The 22,923-nt window shown below is 39.2% G+C and overlaps 1 protein-coding gene across 2 annotated transcripts in view; it reads right to left on the bottom strand.

The window, feature by feature from the left end:
- The window catches only part of POC1A (POC1 centriolar protein A), a 105,690-nt gene that overhangs the window by 33,877 nt on the left and 48,890 nt on the right, over positions 1-22,923 (bottom strand). For both annotated transcript variants that reach the window (XM_050957858.1, XM_050957857.1), the window contains exons 8-9: positions 21,181-21,249; positions 17,968-18,066 (exon numbers count right to left, since the gene is read on the bottom strand). In XM_050957858.1, coding sequence (XP_050813815.1) covers positions 17,968-18,066; positions 21,181-21,249 — 168 coding nt within the window. The remainder of the gene's footprint in view (positions 1-17,967; positions 18,067-21,180; positions 21,250-22,923) is intronic.

A 22,923-nucleotide genomic window follows, 5' to 3' on the forward strand; every position in this document is an offset into this window, starting at 1 on the left:
CCAGTACACTCGCATAGGCGGAAACTTAATGGGTATTGATTAATCACAGTTAACTCACACAATTAACTCAGAAACATTAACTGCGATTAAAAAAATAATTGTAATTGATTGCAGTTTTAATTGCATGGTTAAACAATAGAATACCAATTGAAATTTATTAAATATATTTGGATGTGTTTCTACATTTTCAAATATATTGATTTCAGCTACAATACAGAATACAAAGTGTACAGTGCTCACTTTATATTTTTTATTACAAATAATTGCACTGTAAAAATGATGAGATAGTATTTTTCAATTGACCTCATACAAGTACTGTAGTGCAATCTCTTTATTATGAAAGTATCAGAGAGGCAGCTGTGTTAGTTTGGATCTGTAAAAAGCGACAAAGAGTCCTGTAGCACCTTATAGACTAACAGACATATTGGAGCATAAGCTTTCGTGGGTGAATACCCACTTTGTCAGACATGTGAAAGTGCAACTTACAGATCTGGAGGTTGCATAAGGGTCTGGGCTATCCTAGCTAAGAGGTACCAATTCCATCCTCACCATTATGCAAGAGCATCTATCTGGGGTAACGCAGCCTTGCATACTGGAGGAAAAAACTATAATTTGGAAGAAGTGGCTGAGCAGGCATCATATGGATTCCCAATAAGGGCTGTCTCTCTTTTCTAACACTTAAACTAGTGGCTCTCAACCAGGAGTACGCAGATGTTTTCTGGGGGTATATCAACTCATCTAGATATTTGCTTAATTTTACAACAGGCTACACAAAAAGCACTGTTGAAGTCAGTACAAACTAAAAATTCAAACAGACAATGACTTGTTTATACTGTTCTATATATTATACACTGAAATGTAAGTAAGTACAATATTTATATTCCAATTGATTTATTTTATAATTATATGGTAAAAATGAGAAAGTCAGCAATTTTTCAGTCACAGTGTGCTGTGACACTTTTGTATTTGTGTTTGATTTTGTAAGCAAGTAGTTTTTAAGGGAGGTGGAACTTGGGGCATGCAAGACAAATCAAACTCCTGAAAGGGGTACAGTAGTCTGGAAAGGTTGAGAGCCACTGACTTAAGAAACTACATGACCTGCTGATCTCAGCGGAATGGCAATACTTACAACAAAAACACTTGATAATGCATCAATTTGGTCCAGAAGCTCTAGGACTTTTAGATTCTAAATCCCTAGATCTGTTCGGAACTTTGGATATACTTCATGAACTCCACAGGCCCATGTCCACTATGTATGCTTTACTAAGGCAGAGGACCTCCACTGGTCTGGAGTTTGTGAGAGCCTGAGAAGGGGAGTTATGACAGCCCTTTAAAAAAGAGCATATTACAGAAAGTTAAAAATGTTTCTGTGGATTTCAGGCTATAACTGACACCACAAAAGATTCTATTCGAAATGCACTGGACGCCACAGATATTGTACAAGATGAGGGGCCTTGCCTTCTGATATTTGTTGGTGCTGTAATAAAGAAAAAGGAATCCTGATGCAAATGTTATGTGACTGTCCAGTAGCCAGGCAGCTGTGGAAAGATGTGGACACAAGAATGGAAACAATGCGTGGCTTGAGCAACCAAACCTGAGCTGAAAATTATATCCTAGAGTATATACCTACTATGCTGAGTTTAACTCCAACACAAAGATGTTGGTTCTTGAGAGCTGCAATGATTTCTAAGCACATGATTTTACAAAAAAGGAGGAGTAGGCTTATGCCCAGAACAGAGCAGTGGTATTCGGACATGTCTGAGTTAGCAGCAAAAAGGATAGCTTATCTATGTAGGGAGCAATGATATGAGTTCAAAGAAATTTGGACCTCCATTTCTCGATACATTTGGATAAGGAATGCTGAGATAGGTAGAATGGAAGCTTAGATTTATCTGAGCTGACTTCTCACTTTTTCCCCACCTCTTCCCCCTCCTGGCCCATCCTCTCTTCCCCTTTTTGATAATTTGTGCATGTAGTTTTGTTGATTATTATTACCCCATCTTAACATGTTATGTCTGAGTAATATTCTCTAATTTTGTATTGTCAAAGCTGCAAGACCAGACAAGTTAGAAAAATGCATAACTGCATTATATTGTTAGATATTTGAAATGTGCAGTATTTGCTAACATAAATAGCTTACAGTTTGTGTACCTTTTTGTATTTTTACTGTTTGCTTCTTTATGAAAATTAATTTAAAAAATCATCATACTATCAGTGTCACAGATCTTGGTGAACTATATGCTTTACTTCTACATTATCATTATAATAGGTAACTGGTAAGTAAACTGTATTTGAAAATAATGGTTTTATGCCTTGTCATATATTGCATTTTTTAATATTTTTGAAAAAGACATCGCAGTTAAGCATATGAAAGTGAATGCACTTAGATGGCAAAGATAACATGGAAGCACACAGCAGAGTTAAAAGGGTAGAGCTAATGTGTATTAGAAGACTATTCACTAGGGCTGTTAAAAATTATTCAGTTTCTTGGTTGTTTGGGAAGGATTTTATCCAACTTATCAAGTAGAGCCATTTTTACTGAAGTTACTAAGAATCAACATTAAACTCTTCCATAGGAAGATGTCCCAGCTCCTTTTATACAGAGCCATTTTAGAATGACAGATGCTGAGGAATTAAGACATTCCTTGAGTAAGCGACCAGGGTAGGAAGTATTAAATGCACTAGAGCAGTAAGAGTTCCAAACCTACTTAGCTTTTCCAACAAGATAAGGTCAAGTCAAGTATACTCAGACCAGAAAAGCATCTGTTTAGAAAGAGAATAGGCTACCGTCCCTTTGGTTAGAATGTACTGCAACTATACTACTATTGTTCGTGAGTTTGCTATATCATTAGCTTCCAAATTTCACAAACTGTTAAACACAAATTGAAAATTATTACTACTGGAAAATGTGTTACTGAGCAGCGTTCCCCTTAAGACATGTAGAGGATGTGCGCGTATACCCATGCATCTACCCACATCTACACCCACACAAAATTATAATTTAAGAAGGATATGAGGACTATTTGTTAGTGGAAGCACGAAGCCTGGAGACTCATTTTGCACATCTGAATACATAAGTTCAGTCTTTCAAATAGGCACATCAAACATTCAGTCATATCCAGGTGTGTTGTTCTAAGTTACAGGTAACTAATTTAATACATGTGCTATATAAACACATCCATAACATTTCTAGGCTTGAAAGGATTAGATGTTTACTGGTAAATGTTGATTTCATTGTACATACAAAATGAAGAAAAAATATTTCACCAATAACCAAAATTTAGATCCAGAAAGGAAGAAAAATGCTGCTTAAGAACTTGGAGTTTAAGGATACTTACTTTGTATATTTTGACATGGGATGTTGAAATTTTTGTTTTAATGGTCATAATGGTTTAACTTTTTGAATCTCAACATCTACAGTCATTAAATTATTGTGTGACCCCATCAATAATTCACCCCAACTTTAAAAAATTAAACAGATAACAGAAAAAATGCTTAAAAATAAGTATCAGTATTAGCTGTTGAAATTATTTAAAAAAAATTAAGTTCTGCAAAGCTCACTTATTTCAAAAACCAAGACTCGGCAGACAGACCAAAGGCACCAGGCCTCATTCTGGAATACGTATACACCACATTTTTTTGTTTTGTTTTGTTTTTTAAACAAAGTATTGACTCATATGGTCGCAAAATTCACATCTGAAGAGGTATAGCACACTTTCTCTGCCATCAGTGAACATCTTACCTTTTGCCATGTCCATCATCATACTCTCAGATCCTCACACTTTTAAAACTCCCTTATCCAAGACCATGTCTCTCCCTTTCCCATAGCATGGAAAACTTTCCCCACAGTAAAAAGAATTGCATAGAAGGGCCTAGCACAAACTTGGGAAGCATCAGACAAAAAGGAAGGCTTTCAGAAAGTAAAAATCAGCAGAAAATACAGGTTTACATTCTAAATTCCATCTCAGCCTTATCTAGTGTAGCTACTGCACTGCAGTAATATCACATACTTCAAAATCCAGATGCTAACATGCCTAAACAAAGGCCAATATTTGAGCTTAAGAAAAAAAAGTCTTTATTTAAGATACTGAATTTTCCTTATTTTCATATGTATGAACAGTTATATTTACAAATTTAACTCACAAACTACAATCTTTGTTCACCACCACCCATTTTAGCACACAAATAAAGATAAATATCTAAGCAGTTTCCAAATGCCAATGTGATATCAATTGTTCAGCATTTGCTCTTCTAAGAATTTACTATACATAGTCTTCTTAGAATCTGGAAAATAATACCAACAAATATATCATATAATGAAATACATATGCTAGTAAAATCACGTCAATAAAAACTATGTAAGGGAATTACCTCCCATCAATATGCTTTCTTTATACTGACAAGAAAATATGACAGTGTAATCAACTCTCTGCGAAGAATAAATTATAGGATTAAAGATTTCAGATCACATGTTCCAAGAAGATGGAAATAAGGTCTATGGGCCTCATCCTGTCATATGCACAGACTCCTGTGCCCACAATGATCCCCACTGATTCAACCAGCCGCTGCACAGGCATAAGCATCTATCTATTTGGAGTCATTTGCAGGATCCAGTCCTAAACTCTTTCTCCAGACTCCCATCCTGTAACTGCTTACATGCATGCTTAGCTTTAGGCATGTGTCATAAACAGATAGTTAAGGGTTAATAGAACAGGAGTACTTCATGTTTCTTTTGACTGTAAAGGGTTAACAAGTTCAGTGAGCCTGGCTGTCACCTGACCAGAGGACCAATCAGGGGACAGGATACTTTCAAATCTTGAGGGAGGGAAGTTTTTGTGTGTGCTGTTAGAGTTTGGTTGTTGTTCACTCTGGGGGCTCAGAGGGACCAGATGTGCAACGGGGTTTCTCTCCAATCTCTCCGATACAGTCTCTTATATGTCCAGAATAGTAAGTACTAGGTAGATAAGGAGAGTTAGGCTAATGTTTGTTCTCTTTATTTGCAAATGTGTATTTGGCTGGAAGGAGTTCAAATTTGTATTTTGCTGAAAGGATTTTAATGTGTACTTGTATACTTAGGCTGGGAGGGTATTCCCAGTGTCGATAGCTGAAAGACCCTGTAACATATTCCATCTTAAATTTACAAAAATAGAGAAAACAGTAAAAATTATCTTTAATTAAAAGCTTTTCTTGTTTAAGAACCTGATTTTTTTTTATTCTGGTGAGACTCCAGGGGACTGGGTCTGGATTCACCAGGGAATTGGTGGGGAGAAAGGAGGGAAGGGGGAGAGAAAAGTTAATTTTCTCTCTGTGTTAGGATTACTTTCTCTCTCAGGGAGAGTCTGGGAGGGGGAGAGAGAAGGAGCGGGGGAAGGTGCATTTTCCTCTCTGTTTTAAGATTCAAGGAGTTTGAATCACAGTGATCTTCCAGGGTAACCCGTGGAAGGGAAGTCTGGGAGAGGCGACGGTGAGGGAAAGGGTTTACTTTCCTTGTGTTAAGATCCAGAGGGACTGGGTCTTGGGGGTCCCCGGGCAAGGTTTTGGGGGGACCAGAGTGTACCAGGCACTGGAATTCCCGGTTGGTGGCAGCGCTATAAGTACTGAGCTGGTAATTGAGCTTAGAGGAATTCATGCTGGTACCCCATCTTTTGGACGCTAAGGTTCAGAGTGGGGGGTTATACCATGACAGCATGTAAGTAGCCCCTTGGACTTCACTCACTAGTCACATGCTTAAAGTTGAGGTCTGAAGTGTTTAGAGGATTGAGGTCTAAAACTAAGCTGCTTTTGCCTGGAACCATGTCTTCCTAGGAGCTTACAAAGCACGTAGCGTGACGCTCCGATCCTGATTTGGGTCTCAGAGAATTAATGCAATGCTGCTAACATCACCACCTGATCCAGTTCGTAATTCAGACACAAAAGCTTTTTATTTTTTAATTTGACAACCTTAGCTTTCAAGTTACCATATAGAACCTATGACTGACTCATTTAAATCAAGTGTTGTTGTAGCCATGTTGGTCCCAGGATATTACAGACAAGGTGGATGAGGTAAAATGTTTTATTGGACTAACTTTAGTTAGTGAGACACACAAGCTTTCAAGCTTCCCCAAACCTGAAGAAAAGCTCTGTGTAAGCTGAGTCGAAAGCTTGTCCCTCTTACTAAACAGAAAATGGTCCAATAAAAGATATTACCTCACCCACTTGAGGTATCACATTTAAACAAACACATTTAGAGCTTACAAGCCCAAGTTACATATACGAGCTTTAGTTTTGTTCACACAAGGCATAAATAAAGGGAATACGTAATGCCTCTCCTTCGCCTAGCAAGGTTTTTATGTCATGCCCATTAGTGTAGTTCCTTATGACCTTCTGTTCCAGATGTGCTAGCTTGAAGTGGGACAGGGCACTGAAATAGACAAGAATTCTATTTCTGAAATGAGTCAGGATACCCAAACCTTAAGAACATAAGAACGGCTGTACTGGGTCAGACAATGATCCATCTAGCCAGCAGCCTGCCTTCTGACAGTGGCCCATGCTTCAGAGGGAATGAACAGAACAAAATTCCTTTTTGAACCCAGTTATCCTTTTGGCCTTCACAACATCTTCTGGCAACAAGTTCACAGGTCAACTGTATGTTGTGTGAAGTAGTAATTCCTTTTGTTTTAAACCTGTTGCTAATAATTTCATTGCGTGACCCAGAGTTCTTGTGTTATGTGAAGTGATAAATCACTTTCTCCACACCATTCATGATATTATAGACATCTTACAATATCTCCCTCTGAGTTGTCTCTTTTCCAAGCTGAATAGTCCCAGTCTCTCCTCATACGGAAGCTGTTCTACACCCTTTATCAGTTTTGTTGCTCTTCTCTGTACCTTTTCCAGTTCTCATATTTTTTTCAGATGAAGTGACCAGAATTGCATGCACTATTTAGGTGCGGGCATAACATGGATTTATATAGAGGTATTATGGTATTTTCTGTCTTGTTATCTATCCCTTTCCTAATGGTTCTTAACATTGTTAGCTTTCTTGAATGCTAATGCACCTTGAGCAGATATTTTCAGAAAACTATCTACAAGGCTTCTTTCTTCAGTGATAATAGATAACTTAGACCCAATCATTTTGTATGTATAGTTGGGATTATGTTTTCCAATGTGCATTACTTGGCATTTATCAACAGTGAATTTCACCTGCCATTTTATTGCCAGCACCCAGTTTTGTGAGATCCCTTTGTAACTCTTTGCAGTTTACTTTGAACTTAGCTGTTGTGCATAATTTTGTATTACCAGCAAACTTTGCCACTTCACAGTTTACCCCTTTTTCCAGATCATTTATGGATACATTGGCCAGCACCAGCCCAGTACAGATCCTTGGGGAACACAGTCAATTACCTCTCTCCATTCTGAAGACTGGCCATTTATTCCTACCCTCTCTTTCCTATCTTTCAACCAGTTACTGATCCATGAGAGGATCCTTCCTCTTATCCCATGACTGCTCAGTTTGCTTAAGAGCCTTTGGTGAGGAATACTGTCAAAGGCTTTCTGAAAGTTCAAGTAAGTGATGTCCACTGGATCCACGTTTGTTGATTCCCTCAAAGAATTCTAATAACGTGGTGAGGCATGATTTCCCTTCAAGAAAGCCATGTTGACTCTTCTCCATTATACTGTATTCACCTATGTGTTTGATAAATTTGTTCCTACTATGGCTTCAACCTATATACTTCGTAATGAAGTTGGGCTTACTGGACTGTAATTGGAACTGAAGCTGATTCAAGTGATAGGTTACAAACCACAGTTAGTAGTTCTGCAATTTCACATTTGAGTTCCTTCAGAACTGCTGGGTGAATACCATCTGGTCCTGGTGACTTATTACTGTTATATTTATCAATTTGTTCCAAAACCTCCTCTACTGACATCTCAATCTGGGATAGTTCCTCAGATTTGTCACCTAATTCCGCAGGTATGGGAATCTCCCTCAAACCCTCTGCACTGAAGATAGATGAAAAGAATTCATTTAGCTTCTCCACAATGGTCGTGTCTTCCTTGAGTGCTCCTTCAGTACCTCTATCGTCCAATGGCCCCCACTGTTGTTTGGCAGGCTATCTGCTTGTGATGTACTTAATTTTTTTGGTGTTAGTTTTTGAGTAGTTTGCTAGTTGGTCTCCAAACTCTCTTTTGAGCTGACTAATTATACTTTTATATTTGACAAGCCAGAGTTTATGCTCCTTTATATTTCTCAGTAGGAGCTGACTTCCAATTCATAAAGGATGCATTTTTGCCTCTAATCACCTCTTTAACTCTGTTTTGCCATGGTGGCATATTTTAGGTCCTCTTAATATTTTTTAAATTTGGAATATATATTTAATTTGAGCCTCTATAATGGTGTTTTAAAAATGTTTCCATGTAGCTTGCAGACATTTCATGCATGACTGTTAATTTTAATTTCAATTTAACTAGCTTCCTCATTTTTGTACATTTCCTCTTTTTCAAGTTAAATACTACTGTGGAGGCTTCTTTGGTGTCCTCTCCCCCGAGCCCAGGATGTTAAAATTAATTGCATTATGGTTACTATTACTAAGCAATGCAGCTATATGCACCTCTTGGACCAGATCTTGTGTGCCACTTAGGACTAAATCAAGAATTGTCTCTCCTCTTGTGAGTCCAGGACTAGCTGCTCCAAGAAGCAGTCATTAATGGTATCCAGAAATTTTCTCTCTACATCTGGTCCGGAGGTACCCAGTCAATATGGGGATAGTTGAAATCTCCCATTATTACTGAGTTTTCTATTTTTATAGCCTCCCTAACCTCTCCGAGCATTTTAAAACCATCATCCTTGTCAGGTGGTTGGTAGTATATTCCTATTGCTATTCTCTTATTAATCAAACATGGAATATCTATCCATATGAATTCTGTGGTACAGTTTGATTCATTTAAGATTTTTACTACATTTAACTCTATATTTTCTCTCACAGATAATGCTACTCCTTCACCAGCACGACTTATTCTGTCATTCCTATATTTTTTGTACACCAATATTACCGTAATTAACATTGTTCCACCAAATTTCTGTGATGTCTATCAATATCTTCATTTAATACCTGGCACTCAAATTCACCCATCTTAATATTTAGACTTCTAGCATTTGTATACAGGCATTTAGGAAATGTATCATCAACATTTAGTTGTCTGCTTTCATGTGATAAGAACATAAGAACGGCCGTACCAGGTCAGACCAAAGGTCCATCTAGCCCAGTACCTGTCTACCGACAGTGGCCAATGCCAGGTGCCCCAGAGGGAGTGAAGCTAACAGGCAACGATCAATTGATCTCTCTCCTGCCATTCATCTCCATCCTCTGATGAACAGAAGCTAGGGACACCATTCTTTACCCTTCCTGGCTAATAGCCCTTTATGGACTTAGCCACCATGAATTTATCCAGTTCCCTTTTAAACAATGTTATAGTCCCAGCCTTCACAACCTCCTCAGGTAAGGAATTCCACAAGTTGACTGTGCGCTGTGGAAGAAGAACTTCCTTTTGTTTTAAACCTGCTACCTATTAATTTCATTTGGTGACCTCTAGTTCTTGTATTATGGGAATAAGTAAATAACTTTTCCTTCTCCACATCACTCATGATTTTATATACCTCTATCATATCCCTCCTTAGTCTCCTCTTTTCCGAGCTGAAGAGGACTAGCCTCTTTAATCTTTCCTCATATGGGACCCTCTCCAAACCCCTAATCATTTTAGTTGCCCTTTTCTGAACCTTTTCTAGTGCTAGAATATATTTTTTGAGGTGAGGAGACCACATCTGTACACAGTATTCGAGATGTGGGCGTACCATGGATTTATATAAGGGCAATAATATATTCTCAGTCTTATTCTCTATCCCCTTTATGATTCCTAACATCCTGTTTGCTTTTTTGACCACCTCGGAGCACTGCGTGGACATCTTCAGAGAACTATCCACGATGACACCAAGATCTTTTTCCTGACTCGTTGTAGCTAAATTAGCCCACATCATATTGTATGTATTGTTGGGGTTATTTTTTCCAATGTGCATTACTTTACAATTTATCCACATTAAATTTCATTTGCCATTTTGTTGCCCAATCACTTAGTTTTGTGAGATCTTTTTGAAGTTCTTCACAATCTGCTTTGGTCTTAACTATCTTGAGTAGTTTAGTATCATCTGCAAACTTTGCCACCTCACTATTTACCCCTTTCTCCAGATCATTTATGAATAAATTGAATAGAATTGGTCCTAGGACTGACCCTTGGGGAACACCACTAGTTACCCTTCTCCATTCCGAGAATTTACCATTAATTCCTATCCTTTGTTCCCTGTCTTTTAACCAGTTCTCAATCCATGAAAGGACCTTCCCTTTTATCCCATGACAGCTTAATTTACATAAGAGCCTTTGGTGAGGGACCTTGTCAAAGGCTTTCTGGAAATCTAAGTACACTATGTTCACTGGATCCCCCTTGTCCACATGTTTGTTGATCCCTTCAAAGAACTCTAATAGATTAGTAAGACACAATTTCCCTTTACAGAAACCATGTTGACTATTGCTCAACAGTTTATGTTTTTCTATGTGTCTGACAATTTTATTCTTAACTATTGTTTCGACTAATTTGACCGGTACAGACGTTAGACTTACCGGTCTGTAATTGCCAGGATCACCTCTAGAGCCCTTTTTAAATATTGGCGTTACATTAGCTAACTTCCAGTCACTGGCTACCGAAGCAGATTTAAAGGACAGGTTACAAACCTTAGTTAATAGTTCTGCAACTTCACATTTGAGTTCTTTCAGAACTCTTGGGTGAATGCCAACTGATCCCGGTGACTTGTTAATGTTGAGTTTATCAGTTAATTCCAAAATCTCCTCTAGTGACACTTCAATCTATGACAGTTCCTCAGATTTGTCACCTACAAAAGCCGATTTGGGAATCTTCCTAACATCCTCAGCCATGAAGACTGAAGCAAAGAATCCATTTAGTTTCTCTGCAATGACTTTATTGTCTTTAAGCGCTCCTTTTGTAATTCGATCGTCAAGGGGCCCCACTGGTTGTTTAGCAGGGTTCCTGCTTCTGATGCACTTAAACATTTTGTTATTACCTTTGGAGTTTTTGGCTAGCAGTTCTTCAAACTCCTCTTTGGCTTTTCTTATTACACTCTTGCACTTAAGCTGGCAGTGTTTGTGCTCCTTTCTATATGCCTCACGAGGATTTGACTTCCACTTTTTAAAGGAAGTCTTTATCTCTCACTGCTTCTTTTACATGCTTGTTAAGCCCTGGTGGCTCTTTAGTTCTTTTACTGTGTTCCTTAATTTGGGGTATGTATTGAAGCTGGGCCTCTATTATGGTGTCTTTAAAAAGGGCCCATGCAACTTGCAGGGATTTCACTTTAGTCACTGTACCTTTAAACTTTTGTTTAACTAACCCCCTCATTTTTGTATAGTTCCCTCTTTTGAAATTAAATGCCACAGTGTTGGGCTGTTGAGGTGTTCTTCCCACCACAGGGATGTTGAATGCTATTGTATTATGGACACTATTTCTAAGCAGTCCTGCTATAGTTACCTCTTGAACCAGCTCCTGCGCTCCACTCAGGATTAAATCTAGAGTTGCCTCTCCCCCTGTGGGTTCCCGTACCAGCTACTCCATGAAGCAGTCATTTAAAGTATCGAGAAATTTCATCTCTGCATTTTGTCCTGAAGTGAAATGTTCCCAGTCAACATGGGTATAAATGAAATCCCCCACTATTATTGGGTTCTTAATTTTGATAGCATCTCTAATTTCCCTTGGCATTTCATCATCACTATTACTGTCCTGGTCAGGTGGTCGATAATAGATCCCTAATGATATATTTTTATTAGGGCATGAAATTTCTATCCATAGTGATTCTATGGAACATGTGGATTCGCTTAAGATTTTTACTTCATTTGAATCTACATTTTCTTTCACATATAGTGCCACTCCTCCCCCTGCACGACCTGTTCTGTCCTTCCGATATATTTTGTACCCTGGAATGATTGTGTCCCATTGATTGCTCTCAGTCCACCAGGTTTCTGTGATGCCTATTATATATCAATATCCTCCTTTATCACAAGGCACTCTAGTTCACCCATCTTATTATTTATACTTCTAGCATTTGTGTTCAAGCACTTTAAAAACTTGTCCCTGTTTATTTGTCTGCCCTTTTCTGATGTGCCAGATTCTTTTTTATGTGACTGTTTATCATTTGATCCGGCCCTTACTTTATTCTCTTCCGTCCTCTGTTCCTGACTATAGCCTGGAGATTCCTTATCATCACTCTCCCCTAAGAGAAGTCTGTGTCTGATCCACATGCTCTTCTGCAGCAGTCGGCTTTCGCCCCATCTCCTAGTTTAAAAACTGCTCTACAACCTTTTTAATGTTTAGTGCCAGCAGTCTGGTTCCACTTTAGTTTAGGTGGAGCCCATCTCTCCTGTATAGGCTCCCCCCATCCCAAAAAAGTTTCCCCAGTTCCTAATGAACGTAAATCCCTCCTCTCTACACCATCGTCTCATCCACGCATTGAGACTCTGAAGCTCTACTTGCCTACCTGGCCCTGTGCATGGAACGGGGAGCATTTCTGAGAATGCCACTATAGAGGTCCTGGATTTCAGTCTCTTCCCTAGCAGCCTAAATTTGGCTTCCAGGACATCTCTCCTATTCTTCCCTATGTCATTGGTACCTACATGTACCATGACCACCAGCTCCTCCCCAGCACTATACATAAGTCTGTCTAGATGCCTCGAGAGATCCGCAACCTTCGCACCAGGCAGGCAAGTCACCATACAGTTCTCCCGGTCATCACAAACCCAGCTATCTATGTTTCTAATGATCGACTCTCCCATTACTAACACCTGCCTTTTCCTAGCAACTGGAGTTCCCTCCCCCTGAGAGGTAACCTCAGTGCGAAAGGCAACCCCAGGACCATCTGGAAGGAAGGTCCCAACTATGGGAAGGTTTCCCTCTGCTCCCATTGACTGCTCTGCTTCCCTGGGCCTTTCTTCCTCCTTAACAGCACAGAGGCTGTCTGAGCAGAGGTGGGACAATTCTACAGTGTTCCAGAAAGCCTCATCAACATACCTCTCTTAGCTCCTCCAGTTCTGCCACCCTGGCCTCCAAAGTCCATACATAGTCTCTGAGGGCCAGGAGCTCCTTGCACCGACTGCACACATACACCACCTGCTCACAAGGCAGGTAATCATACATGCTACACTCAGTGTAATAAACTGGATAGCCCCCACTCTGCTGCTGGGCTTCTGCCTGCATTGTCTCCTAGTTAATGAAAGGGTGGTTTAAAGAAAGGGGTTTTGGAATATGGTTTGGGTTATAGGTTTTAAGGGGACTACAAGGGAACAGGTAGGACCGACAAGGGACCCCCACTCCCTTCGCAAAACTCCTTGTTAGCAGCCCCTGGTCGCTTGCGCACGGCTTTATAAAGCCCTGGCCTGAGTTAATGCCCCGCCCACTGATTAAGGCTCAGCCAATTACCAGAGGCTTCGAGCTTCCAAACCTTCCTTTGAAGCTCACGGCTTCCAACTGCCAGCCACAGCACACGGTCCTTCAAAACAACCAAACAAACAGACAGACTGACAAACACAAGCTCAGCACACATCACACAGCAGGTAACCCCCAAACAAAAAAACACACACACACACCAGACAGTCACTTACCCCACAGATGCTGTATTTGCTCCTCCTTCACCTGGAGAACTCCCTTGCAAAACTCCCTATTAGCAGCCCCTGGTCGCTTGTGCGCAGCTTAATAAAGCCCTGGCCTGAGTTAATGCCCCGTCCACGGATTAAGGCTCAGCCAATTACCAGAGGCTTCCTCGACAGTCTTTCATTGGACTATTTACCTTCAACCCCTACCTGTACTTTATCAAATTCTATCTTTTCCTCTTTGCTAGAATATAGAAAACCCCCTTTAATAGAGCCTCCCCTCAGGGATGTGTCTGTCTGAACCATGTGCTCTCATGCACCTGTTGGCTTTCCCTCAGCCCTTAGTTTAAAAACTCCTCTACAATCTTTTTATTTTACATGCCAGCAACCGGGTTACATTTTGATTTAGGTGGAGCCCGTCCTTCCTTTATAGCCCAGGTCCCTAAAGTCTGGGTCATAGAATCATAGCAGATTAGGGTTGGAAGAGACCACAGGAGGTCATCTAATCCAACCCCCTGCCCAAGGCATGACCAACACAAACTAAATCATCCTAACCAGGGCTTTGTCAAGCCAGGCCTTAAAAACCTCCAAGGATGAAGATTCCACCACCTACCTAGGTAACCCATTCCAGTGATTCACCACCCTCCTAGTGAAATAGTGTTCCTAATATCCAACCTAGGCCTCAACTAACTGATATCTTATAAAACTGTATCTTATAAACGATGCAGCAATTTTATTCCCCCCTACTATCAGGATCAGAATGGAAGTCATTTTTAGATCAAGTTCAGTTTTGAGTCCACCACAATGATTCAATGGCAGGACAATTTGATCTCAAGTAGTCTGTTGCAAAGAGTAGTAGGAAGATAGAAGTATCATGCATAATTTAACATGCAATCACTCGTTTCTTATATCCATCACTCGTGTTAACTTGCTTCTCCTCTCTCAAAGAGGCTATCAGAAGAGCTATCTGTTTTTGTTTACATTACCCCTGCTTTGGTCAAAATACATGTTTTCACAATGCTTAATAAAGTAGCAGGACTTTGTAGCCCAAACTCATTAGGAAACACATTTATTGATTTAGGCTAAAGGCAAAATGACACAGGAAGTACTGAAGTATAATGCCTAAGTGTATCCCCAGTATTGGTAAGGAATAATTGACAATAACCCTTGAAGGGATAACTTGGTAACAAGGTTCAAGGATTCTGCAGACAGCCTTTTTAAAAAAACAAAAAATTCTCAGTACAGTCATGCAGCAGAGGTGGAAAAGATTAAACAGCTTCCCTTTATAGTGGGTGAAGTTATTGTTCTTAAATCGGGAAAACAAAAGCTACTTATGAGAAAAGCAAAAACTGCAGTTTTAAAGTTTGATTTTGTAAATTTTTTGAGAGGTGGATTGAGCATAACGATGAGGGGAGAAAGGAAACTATAACCTCTTAAAATCATAATAAAATTTATCTGCAGAAATATCTTGTTTTTAAACCACTCTAGCTTGCCTAAGACAAAAACACAGCCCTTACATATAAGGGAGGCTGAATATACCTCAGTTTTAATGCTTGCAACAAACTAGAGTTATAAGAAAGTGCTTAAAAAAAAAAAAAACCCTCAGATTTTACCTTTAAAGAAAGTATTATCCAAAACTAACATTTAAGGATAAGAAGTTGTCAAACTGATGTGCAAGTGCAATGTTACGGAAACTAGGGCTCAGCGTTCAAGCTATTTACATCACTTAAAATAATAAATCAAACCACCTCCAGAATCATTAACCTCTTTTCAAGAACCATACCTGCTATGCTTTACAGACCATTTCACATCAATTTTAAAGCTAGACAACCTATGGAATTTAAATCAGCGCTTGGGCTCTTCACAAGGAAAAATGTATTTAATATCCTCTCATCCTCTTACAATCCAACCTATAACAGGAGAACTATGGATTCTTAAAATGAAATACTCTTAGTAATCCAATGTATATCAGGATACTGAAAACTGAGGCTGTTGAGCATTTTTATTTTGAAACAAAAAAGAACAGGACCATAATTTTGATTACGTGTAGCAAATCCACTGATAAAGCACTTGTATAGGTCCTGCCTTCACTATATTTATAAGTAGGTTGCAATTCACCTGTTCACAGTATGATTGTTATACACATGGTAAGAACAGTGACAACCCTGAAGACCATGAGTGTAATCCTGCAACCACTGTAGCCAAGGGGGGGTTGCTACTGATTTCAATGGGGCAAAGATTTCATCTGAAGGTCCACTGTTCTGCTAAGAATCAGAGCAGTCTCTCATCCACATGGCAACGCTAGAACATATTTTAATCAATTCCCGTGATACAACAGAATTTACACTGTGGTTGGAATCACAGTGATATAGCATGGAAGTCCTGATTTGTTTTAATGGACTATCCATTCTCAGACTGTGTCAGCTAGTGTTTTTCTTAAACTTCCACTCTTACTAACCCCTGTGCAGTTGCACCAGCTGTAGTGCTAGCATGGAAAGGCACCTGACTGTTTTTAACGAAGATGTCTTCTAACCATGGTCACAGCAAGTGAAGTAGACATGGTGGTTAAACACCATGCCACTTCTTCCCACATGGTGCAATGGTATAATATGTTTCCTAAAAGTTTCACTGTCACTAGGCCTCATACTAAAACTTCACTCTGAATCTAGTTATGCTTCACTCCAGTATATGCAATTTCTACTGGTCTAATATTTAGAATGCAACAACTTTAACAGATAGATTATGATGCTTTCCCTGGAAGTGTTACTTCCCCTTGCTCCTCTGTCCAGTCGAGCAAAGAAGTCTCACCTGTCTCATGAGAAAGAAAGGAACTGAAGTGACTGCAACTACTTTTAACATGGAATGAAAAGCTGATCTTCCAGACACAAGCATGCATACAACAACAATGAGCACAACCAGTGGCCACTGGAACTCCAGGGCGGGAGAGGGGATGGGAGAAGAGAGGGCTGAGTATAGAGACGGAAGGATCTGCCTGGTACACTTGCTTCTTTTGCAGTGACACACTGCTTTTAATGAGTGAGAGGGCAGCAGGGGTTGGTGATGGCAGGCCATCTGAAATTAGGGAAGACATTAATAGTCTAAAATCGTCTAGTTCTTTTTAGTAAAGTGACAACTATGAGGGGATATGATAGAGGGCTCTAAAATTATGAACAGCGTGAGGGGCAAAAAAGAGTTATTTACTGCTTCATATAAAAGAATCAGGGTTCACTCAATGAAATTAATAGGCAGCAGCTTTAAAACAAACAAATTAGTACTTCTTCACACAACACACAACCTGTGGAACTTGATGCCAGGGGATGTCACGATGGCCAAAAACATAACTGGGATCAAAAGAGATTTAGATAAGTTCATGGAGAATAGGACCATTAGTGGATATTAGCCAAGATGGTCAGGGACCCAATCCCATGCTCTTGGTGTCCCTAAGTCTGACTGCCAAAAGCTGTGACTGAATGACAGGGGATGGACCACTTGATAAATTGACCTGTTCTCTTCACTCTCTCTGAAGCATCTGACACCAGTCACTATGGGAAGACAGGCTACTGAACTAGATGGGCCATTGGTCTGATCCAGCATGGCCTTTCTTCTATTCTTATTACAAAATATATTTTAGCAATTCTGACACAAGCCTAATGGATTTATTCATAAGACTAGACTTCAGTTGCTGCTAATGTTTTGTTTTCTTTTAAATAAAACATCCAGATGGTAATTATATCATTAAGAGCAATTCTATTCAGGTTATTGATTATATATTTTCCTTTCTCTAAGGCCATATTATTCATCCAGTTCTTTAATTGCACTTTTTATGGGGTAATCAGAAACAATACCAGCCTCATCAACAAAACAGACTTTCTGTAACTTAACTTAATGCTGGAGAACGAGATGACTTTGCAGCCTGAAATGCAGCCAGACACCTCATAAGGTGTAGGTAATGCTAATCAAACATCCTCTGAGTTTTCACACTGAAAAGGGAAATAGCTGGCTCACAATATACACAAAAGCTAAAAAAGTGTTAGAAAGATTATCGGTGAGTGGTGCTCACGCAGATTTCAAGAGCTATTGTTAGGCACTTGATTAGAATTTAGCTTCACTTGGTAATGACTTGAAACAGGGAGATCAGCTGGTAGGGAAGAGAGAAGATAGCTCTTCCTGCAAAGCTTCAAAGAAAAACTAGTGTCTCCTCTCAAATACATTATATAGGTAGGTAAACTAGGGAAGTCAAAACATCAACAATAATCATCAGTGTTAAATGTAAGATGGTCTGACCTACCAGATGGTGAAGAGTTCCTGTTACATTAGCGGCATACTTCTGAGTTTTCAATATATCTCCATAATCAGCAGCATCAAAGTTAGTTTTCCATACCATCACCTGCAGAATAAAAACCAGCTGGCTAAAATTAATCCTTTTAAAAATCTCAATTTACATATATACGTTCATTTTGCTAGCAGTCTGGAAAAAAGTGTCAGCACACCCAGTGTTCTGAGAGGAAAGCTTTGCCAGCAAAGAGCAATATAATAGGCTTTGGCAAAATCAGAAAGATTGTATTCAATAGAGAAGTTATATATGGCTTATCTACATAAACTTTACTTTGCTGCAAGATGGGGCGTGAATCTATCCCACAACTAGTCTGCCATGGACTAGCCTGTCTGGACCCTACTGATGCGTATTAACAATATGTTAATGTGCTTTGATCTACTCCTCAATGAAATGGGACTAGACCAGAGCGTGTTAACATGCATTAACAACGTCCACCTGTTCAGTCAGTCCACAAAAGGCTAGTAAGAAGTAGAGTCACACCCAGGAAACTGCAAAATTGTTTGTGTGGACAAGCCAAGCCCACCATTTGAGTTCTCAAAAGATAATGGCCTTTTCTGACCTCCCTTTGGTCAAGTATCCCCTGGAACTAGACTGCTAACTAGGTAATACTAAAAATGTTTGAATACTACTAAGAAATCCACTGAGAAGTTATAATTTTACATTATGTTAATCTTCAGGAATGGACCTAACTACCAATACTTACTTTATTACCTATGGATTAGCACTCAGGAGAAGAGGGCTTAGTTGGCAAAGTAAAATGAGACTTATGGAAATATACTGTCTACCAAAAATGAATCCTAACAAGCAACTTCTCTCCATAATAAATTACTTATCCACTGTAAGTACTTTTGGAGAGTGCCACGACAAAAAAATCTGGCTTCTCTTCATAAACTGACCATTTGAACATATGAAAATGAACAGAGAGGAGGGAAAGGAATTCCTTAAGACAGTGAATTCCTATTTAAATTGGTACATGTTTAAAATATTTTAAGCTAGTCAACAAATAAAAGGACATTTAAATATCTGTGGGTTTAACATTTGTGGAGTCTATTTTAGCTACTAATTAAATACCAAAAATATTTGTGGTGTAAAAAAACTGTTTACAGTTTTATTACCATGTTTTTAGAAATATTAATCGTATTTCACATTATACTTCCATAGTTACAGAAACTTATTGTGCAACTGTGAAACAGTAGCCAAAATAGAAAGATACCTTTGTGTATAACCTAAAGCCCCCAAAAGACTTATACCAAGGCTTAATTTCACACAGAATAACTCAGAACATAAAGTCAAGCATGTGTATAAAACTTTGCAGGATCAGGCTATAGGCATTATGTATTTAACTTCCATAAATAGCATTTTAATTCTAACCTTAGAGGAAAATTTTACTGAACACATTCATAACAGACATGTGCAGAAGACTTTAAATATATACACAGTTTAAGAGTTATTTTCTTCCTCCTTGCATTAAAGTTTTGCACATGCACATACACTCTCACAAAATCACCTTTTTGCTGATATTAAGTACAGAAAATTACAGTCAGAAGGGAGGATTTTTCAAAAAGGTCTAAAACTGGAAGTTATATAGGAACTTGCTACCACAAAAGCTAGATGAGTAGGACCTTTTGGAAAAAAGAAAAGATCAAGTGTCATAATTTAGTTTCCCAGCTTACCAGTAGCAAGAGATATTTCTAGACATGAGAAATGTCATCTCTGAGAGGAAAAAAAAGGTCTAGCTGCCAGATACAACAGAGATTGCCTCATATGAAAAAATATACAAATTCAAAGCCAAATAAAGGAATCCAAGAAACCTCTGCAACTTACAATTAAAGGGGAAAAACCACCACATATCCAGGTTACCACACAAGTCATCCAGTTATGTAATGGAGAGAAAAATAGCTAATAGTGTCCACTTTCTTCATATTACTTTAAATTGGAAATTGAGATGTATTAAAGAAGTCACTTGCAGGCATCTTTTTATGTGATAACTGTTTTTGAAGTGTATCGTTACTATAGCTTTCAACACTACCCCAGTTTCTTCAGGAAAAAAGTCAATATTAACAGAAAAGCCACAATACAGCCAGCTTGTCATTTCTATTAATCTCTTTATAAATACAGAGAGTTAGGTAATTATTTCAAAAGCAAAACTACAAGTAAAACCTTAATACAATTACTCTTATTATTTAACAATGCAAGAAAAAGGGGGGGGGGAGGGGGAAGTAATCAGATCAGTGCCTCAAAAGATGCTGTCTAAAGGCTAAAAAAAAAAAAAGAAGAAGAAGATCTTATTGAAGTAGTAAAGTAACCTTACAAAAATACATGTTCCATTTCCTAGCAGTGCTTCAGAGGCAGGGGGAGAAGGGATGGAACAGATAAACTATGTCATGAGTTGAGGGTAGAATTTTTTTATCCTTGAGAGCATAACATTGAAGAAAGCAAGCTAAGGAATAGAGCAAGCCAATTCAAAGGGATTCAGACGCATGGGGCATATATATATTTATATATATGTTGATATAAGCCTCATATAGACAACAGGGAACAAGATAATCAGAAGCTATTATAAAGGAACATTAATAAGGAATGTAGACCAACACAAAGAGCGTAAGAGAATGAAACTTGCAAAACAACTGTCACCTACCCCCACCACACATGCCTGCCTAGCCAATCTCTCAAGTGGTCAGAGGAAAAAAAGAGTGATATCCCACTGAAGGCAACAGCAAAACTTTAATAGAGCCAGAACTTCACCCTGCAAGCCAAGGTCCTTGAGTTATACCGCAAATCTGGTATTCTCAAACTGTCTGAACAACAACCCTTACTGTACCTCAGTTTATTCATGAGGAATGGGTATAATATTGACTGACCTCTTGGGGTGACGCTTAGAAAGCCCTTTACTTTACAAATGCTCCAGAGGAGATATTCCATCTATATTTCATTCCCTAACCTTAGACATGCAACTTTCTCAATTTTAGCCAAATTTCAAATGCTATCATCTTAAAAGGTCATCTGTGCTAAAGCTAATTTATCCCCTCCTCCCCAAACTACATAGTTCCACAAACACTTGATTTTTCTGCATCATAAACAAACACATTTTCTGTTCACTCAATTACATCAAGAATCTAGAAAACAGAGTTTAGCGATGTCAGATTAGGCAGATACATCACACACCTGTTCATCTGACCCTCCAGAAGCAAAAAAGTCCCCAGTTCTTGAGAAGGCAACACAGGTAGCTGGCCCCTGTAAAACAAAAACATTTATAGATGAGAGCTACAATGTTGAGGTTCAAGATTGATTTTGACTGAGTTAAAATTATACTAATAGGTTTTCAGACAAAAACTAACACTTTTTCCTCAATACAGATTGGCAGGTGCTACTTTAAATGAGAAACTTCTAGTAACCTCTTTTTAATTTAAGATACTCAGCTCTTCAATACCAAATAGCCAAGTGTAAAAAGAACTACAGTAGGTGTTTTAGTGAGAAGCAGTTAAGGACCATGTATAAACTTTTCAAAAGTACTTAAACCACTTTGAGCCAGATTTTCAAATGGTATTTCGGAACCCAAAGAGACTATTTCTGAAAATCCCACTAGACACTTATCTGCATCTTCAGGCACCTAAATGCCCCTAAAATCTGGCTTCTAGACACTTAAACATCACTCCTCATCTTTTAAAGAGTAACCCACCCTTTGTACCTTCTCTGTACATTCAAAATAATGTTTAAGTGATTTTAAAATTCAGATTTTAGGAGTCTAGTTTTTAGTCACATACAAGTGAGAGACAAGGAAAGTTATCTTTCCTTGTCCTAAGTGTAATGAAACTTCCTTCACTTCTTTTTCTAACTTCCATTTTAAACTTCAGTTCATTTCATTTCCTTTTCCCCCTTCATTTATTAAATCTGACTGAGGGAGGGACTTTTTAAAACCCTTCAGTCTGCTTTCATTTTAAAATGGTCAATCCCCTCTTTTTTTTGTTAAACTGGTACTTCTAGAAGTAGCACTTGGAGTTAGTGACCAAAGGGAAGAGTCTATTCCAGAGCTACCAAACAATGGCTGGGAGGGGGAAAAAGAAGCTACGAATGGAAGAGGAGAGCGTCAGCAACAGCAGGAAACCGTGAACATATACAAGGTTACATTTTCAAGCAGGGCTGCCCAGAGGACTCAGGGGGCCTGGGGACTTTGGCGGCGGGGAATCCCCACCGCCGAATTGCCGCCGAAGACCCGGCACTTTGGCAGTGGGTCCTGGGGTGGAAGGACCCCCTGCCGTGAGTCTTCGGGGCACTTCAGTGGCGGGTCCCAGAACAAAAGGACCCCCCAGCCGCCGAATTGCAGCCGAAGACCTGGCACTTTGGCAGCGGGTCCTGGAGCAGAAGGACCTCCCACTGCCGAAGACCCGGCACTTTGTCAGCGGGTCCCAGAGCAGAAGGACCCCCCACAGCCGAATTGCCGCCAAAGACCCAGAGCAGAAGAAGCGAGAGTTTTCCAGGGCCCCCGGAGCGAGTGAAGGACCCTGCTCCAGAGGCCCCAAAAACTCTCGTGGGGGCCTGGGCGGCCCTGTTTTCAAGAGGTAAAAGACCGACAGTAATGCAACCCCAAACATTCAAAAGTTATGAATCAGCACCTCCACCCCACAAAAAGAAATAAATGATTAACTTTAAAATTGACTTTGAAAAAGCACAACTATCTGGGATTCCATTTTTTTCTGAGCCTTTAGAAGTCACATTTTCAAGCTTCTCCTCCCCAACTACAAGAACTAGATGTCTTAAATAACACACCCACCAAGCTGAGATTCACACAATCATGTATCTGAAGGAGCTGGTGCTTTCAGAGACATCAAATATTGTGAGAACTGGTAATACTGGGATTGTAGCCTTCATCTGCTCAGATCAGTGAATCACACAGAGCATACCAGAACA

Source organism: Gopherus flavomarginatus, chromosome 6 (genome assembly GCF_025201925.1).
Source record: "Gopherus flavomarginatus isolate rGopFla2 chromosome 6, rGopFla2.mat.asm, whole genome shotgun sequence".
Taxonomy (NCBI): Eukaryota; Metazoa; Chordata; order Testudines; family Testudinidae; genus Gopherus; species Gopherus flavomarginatus.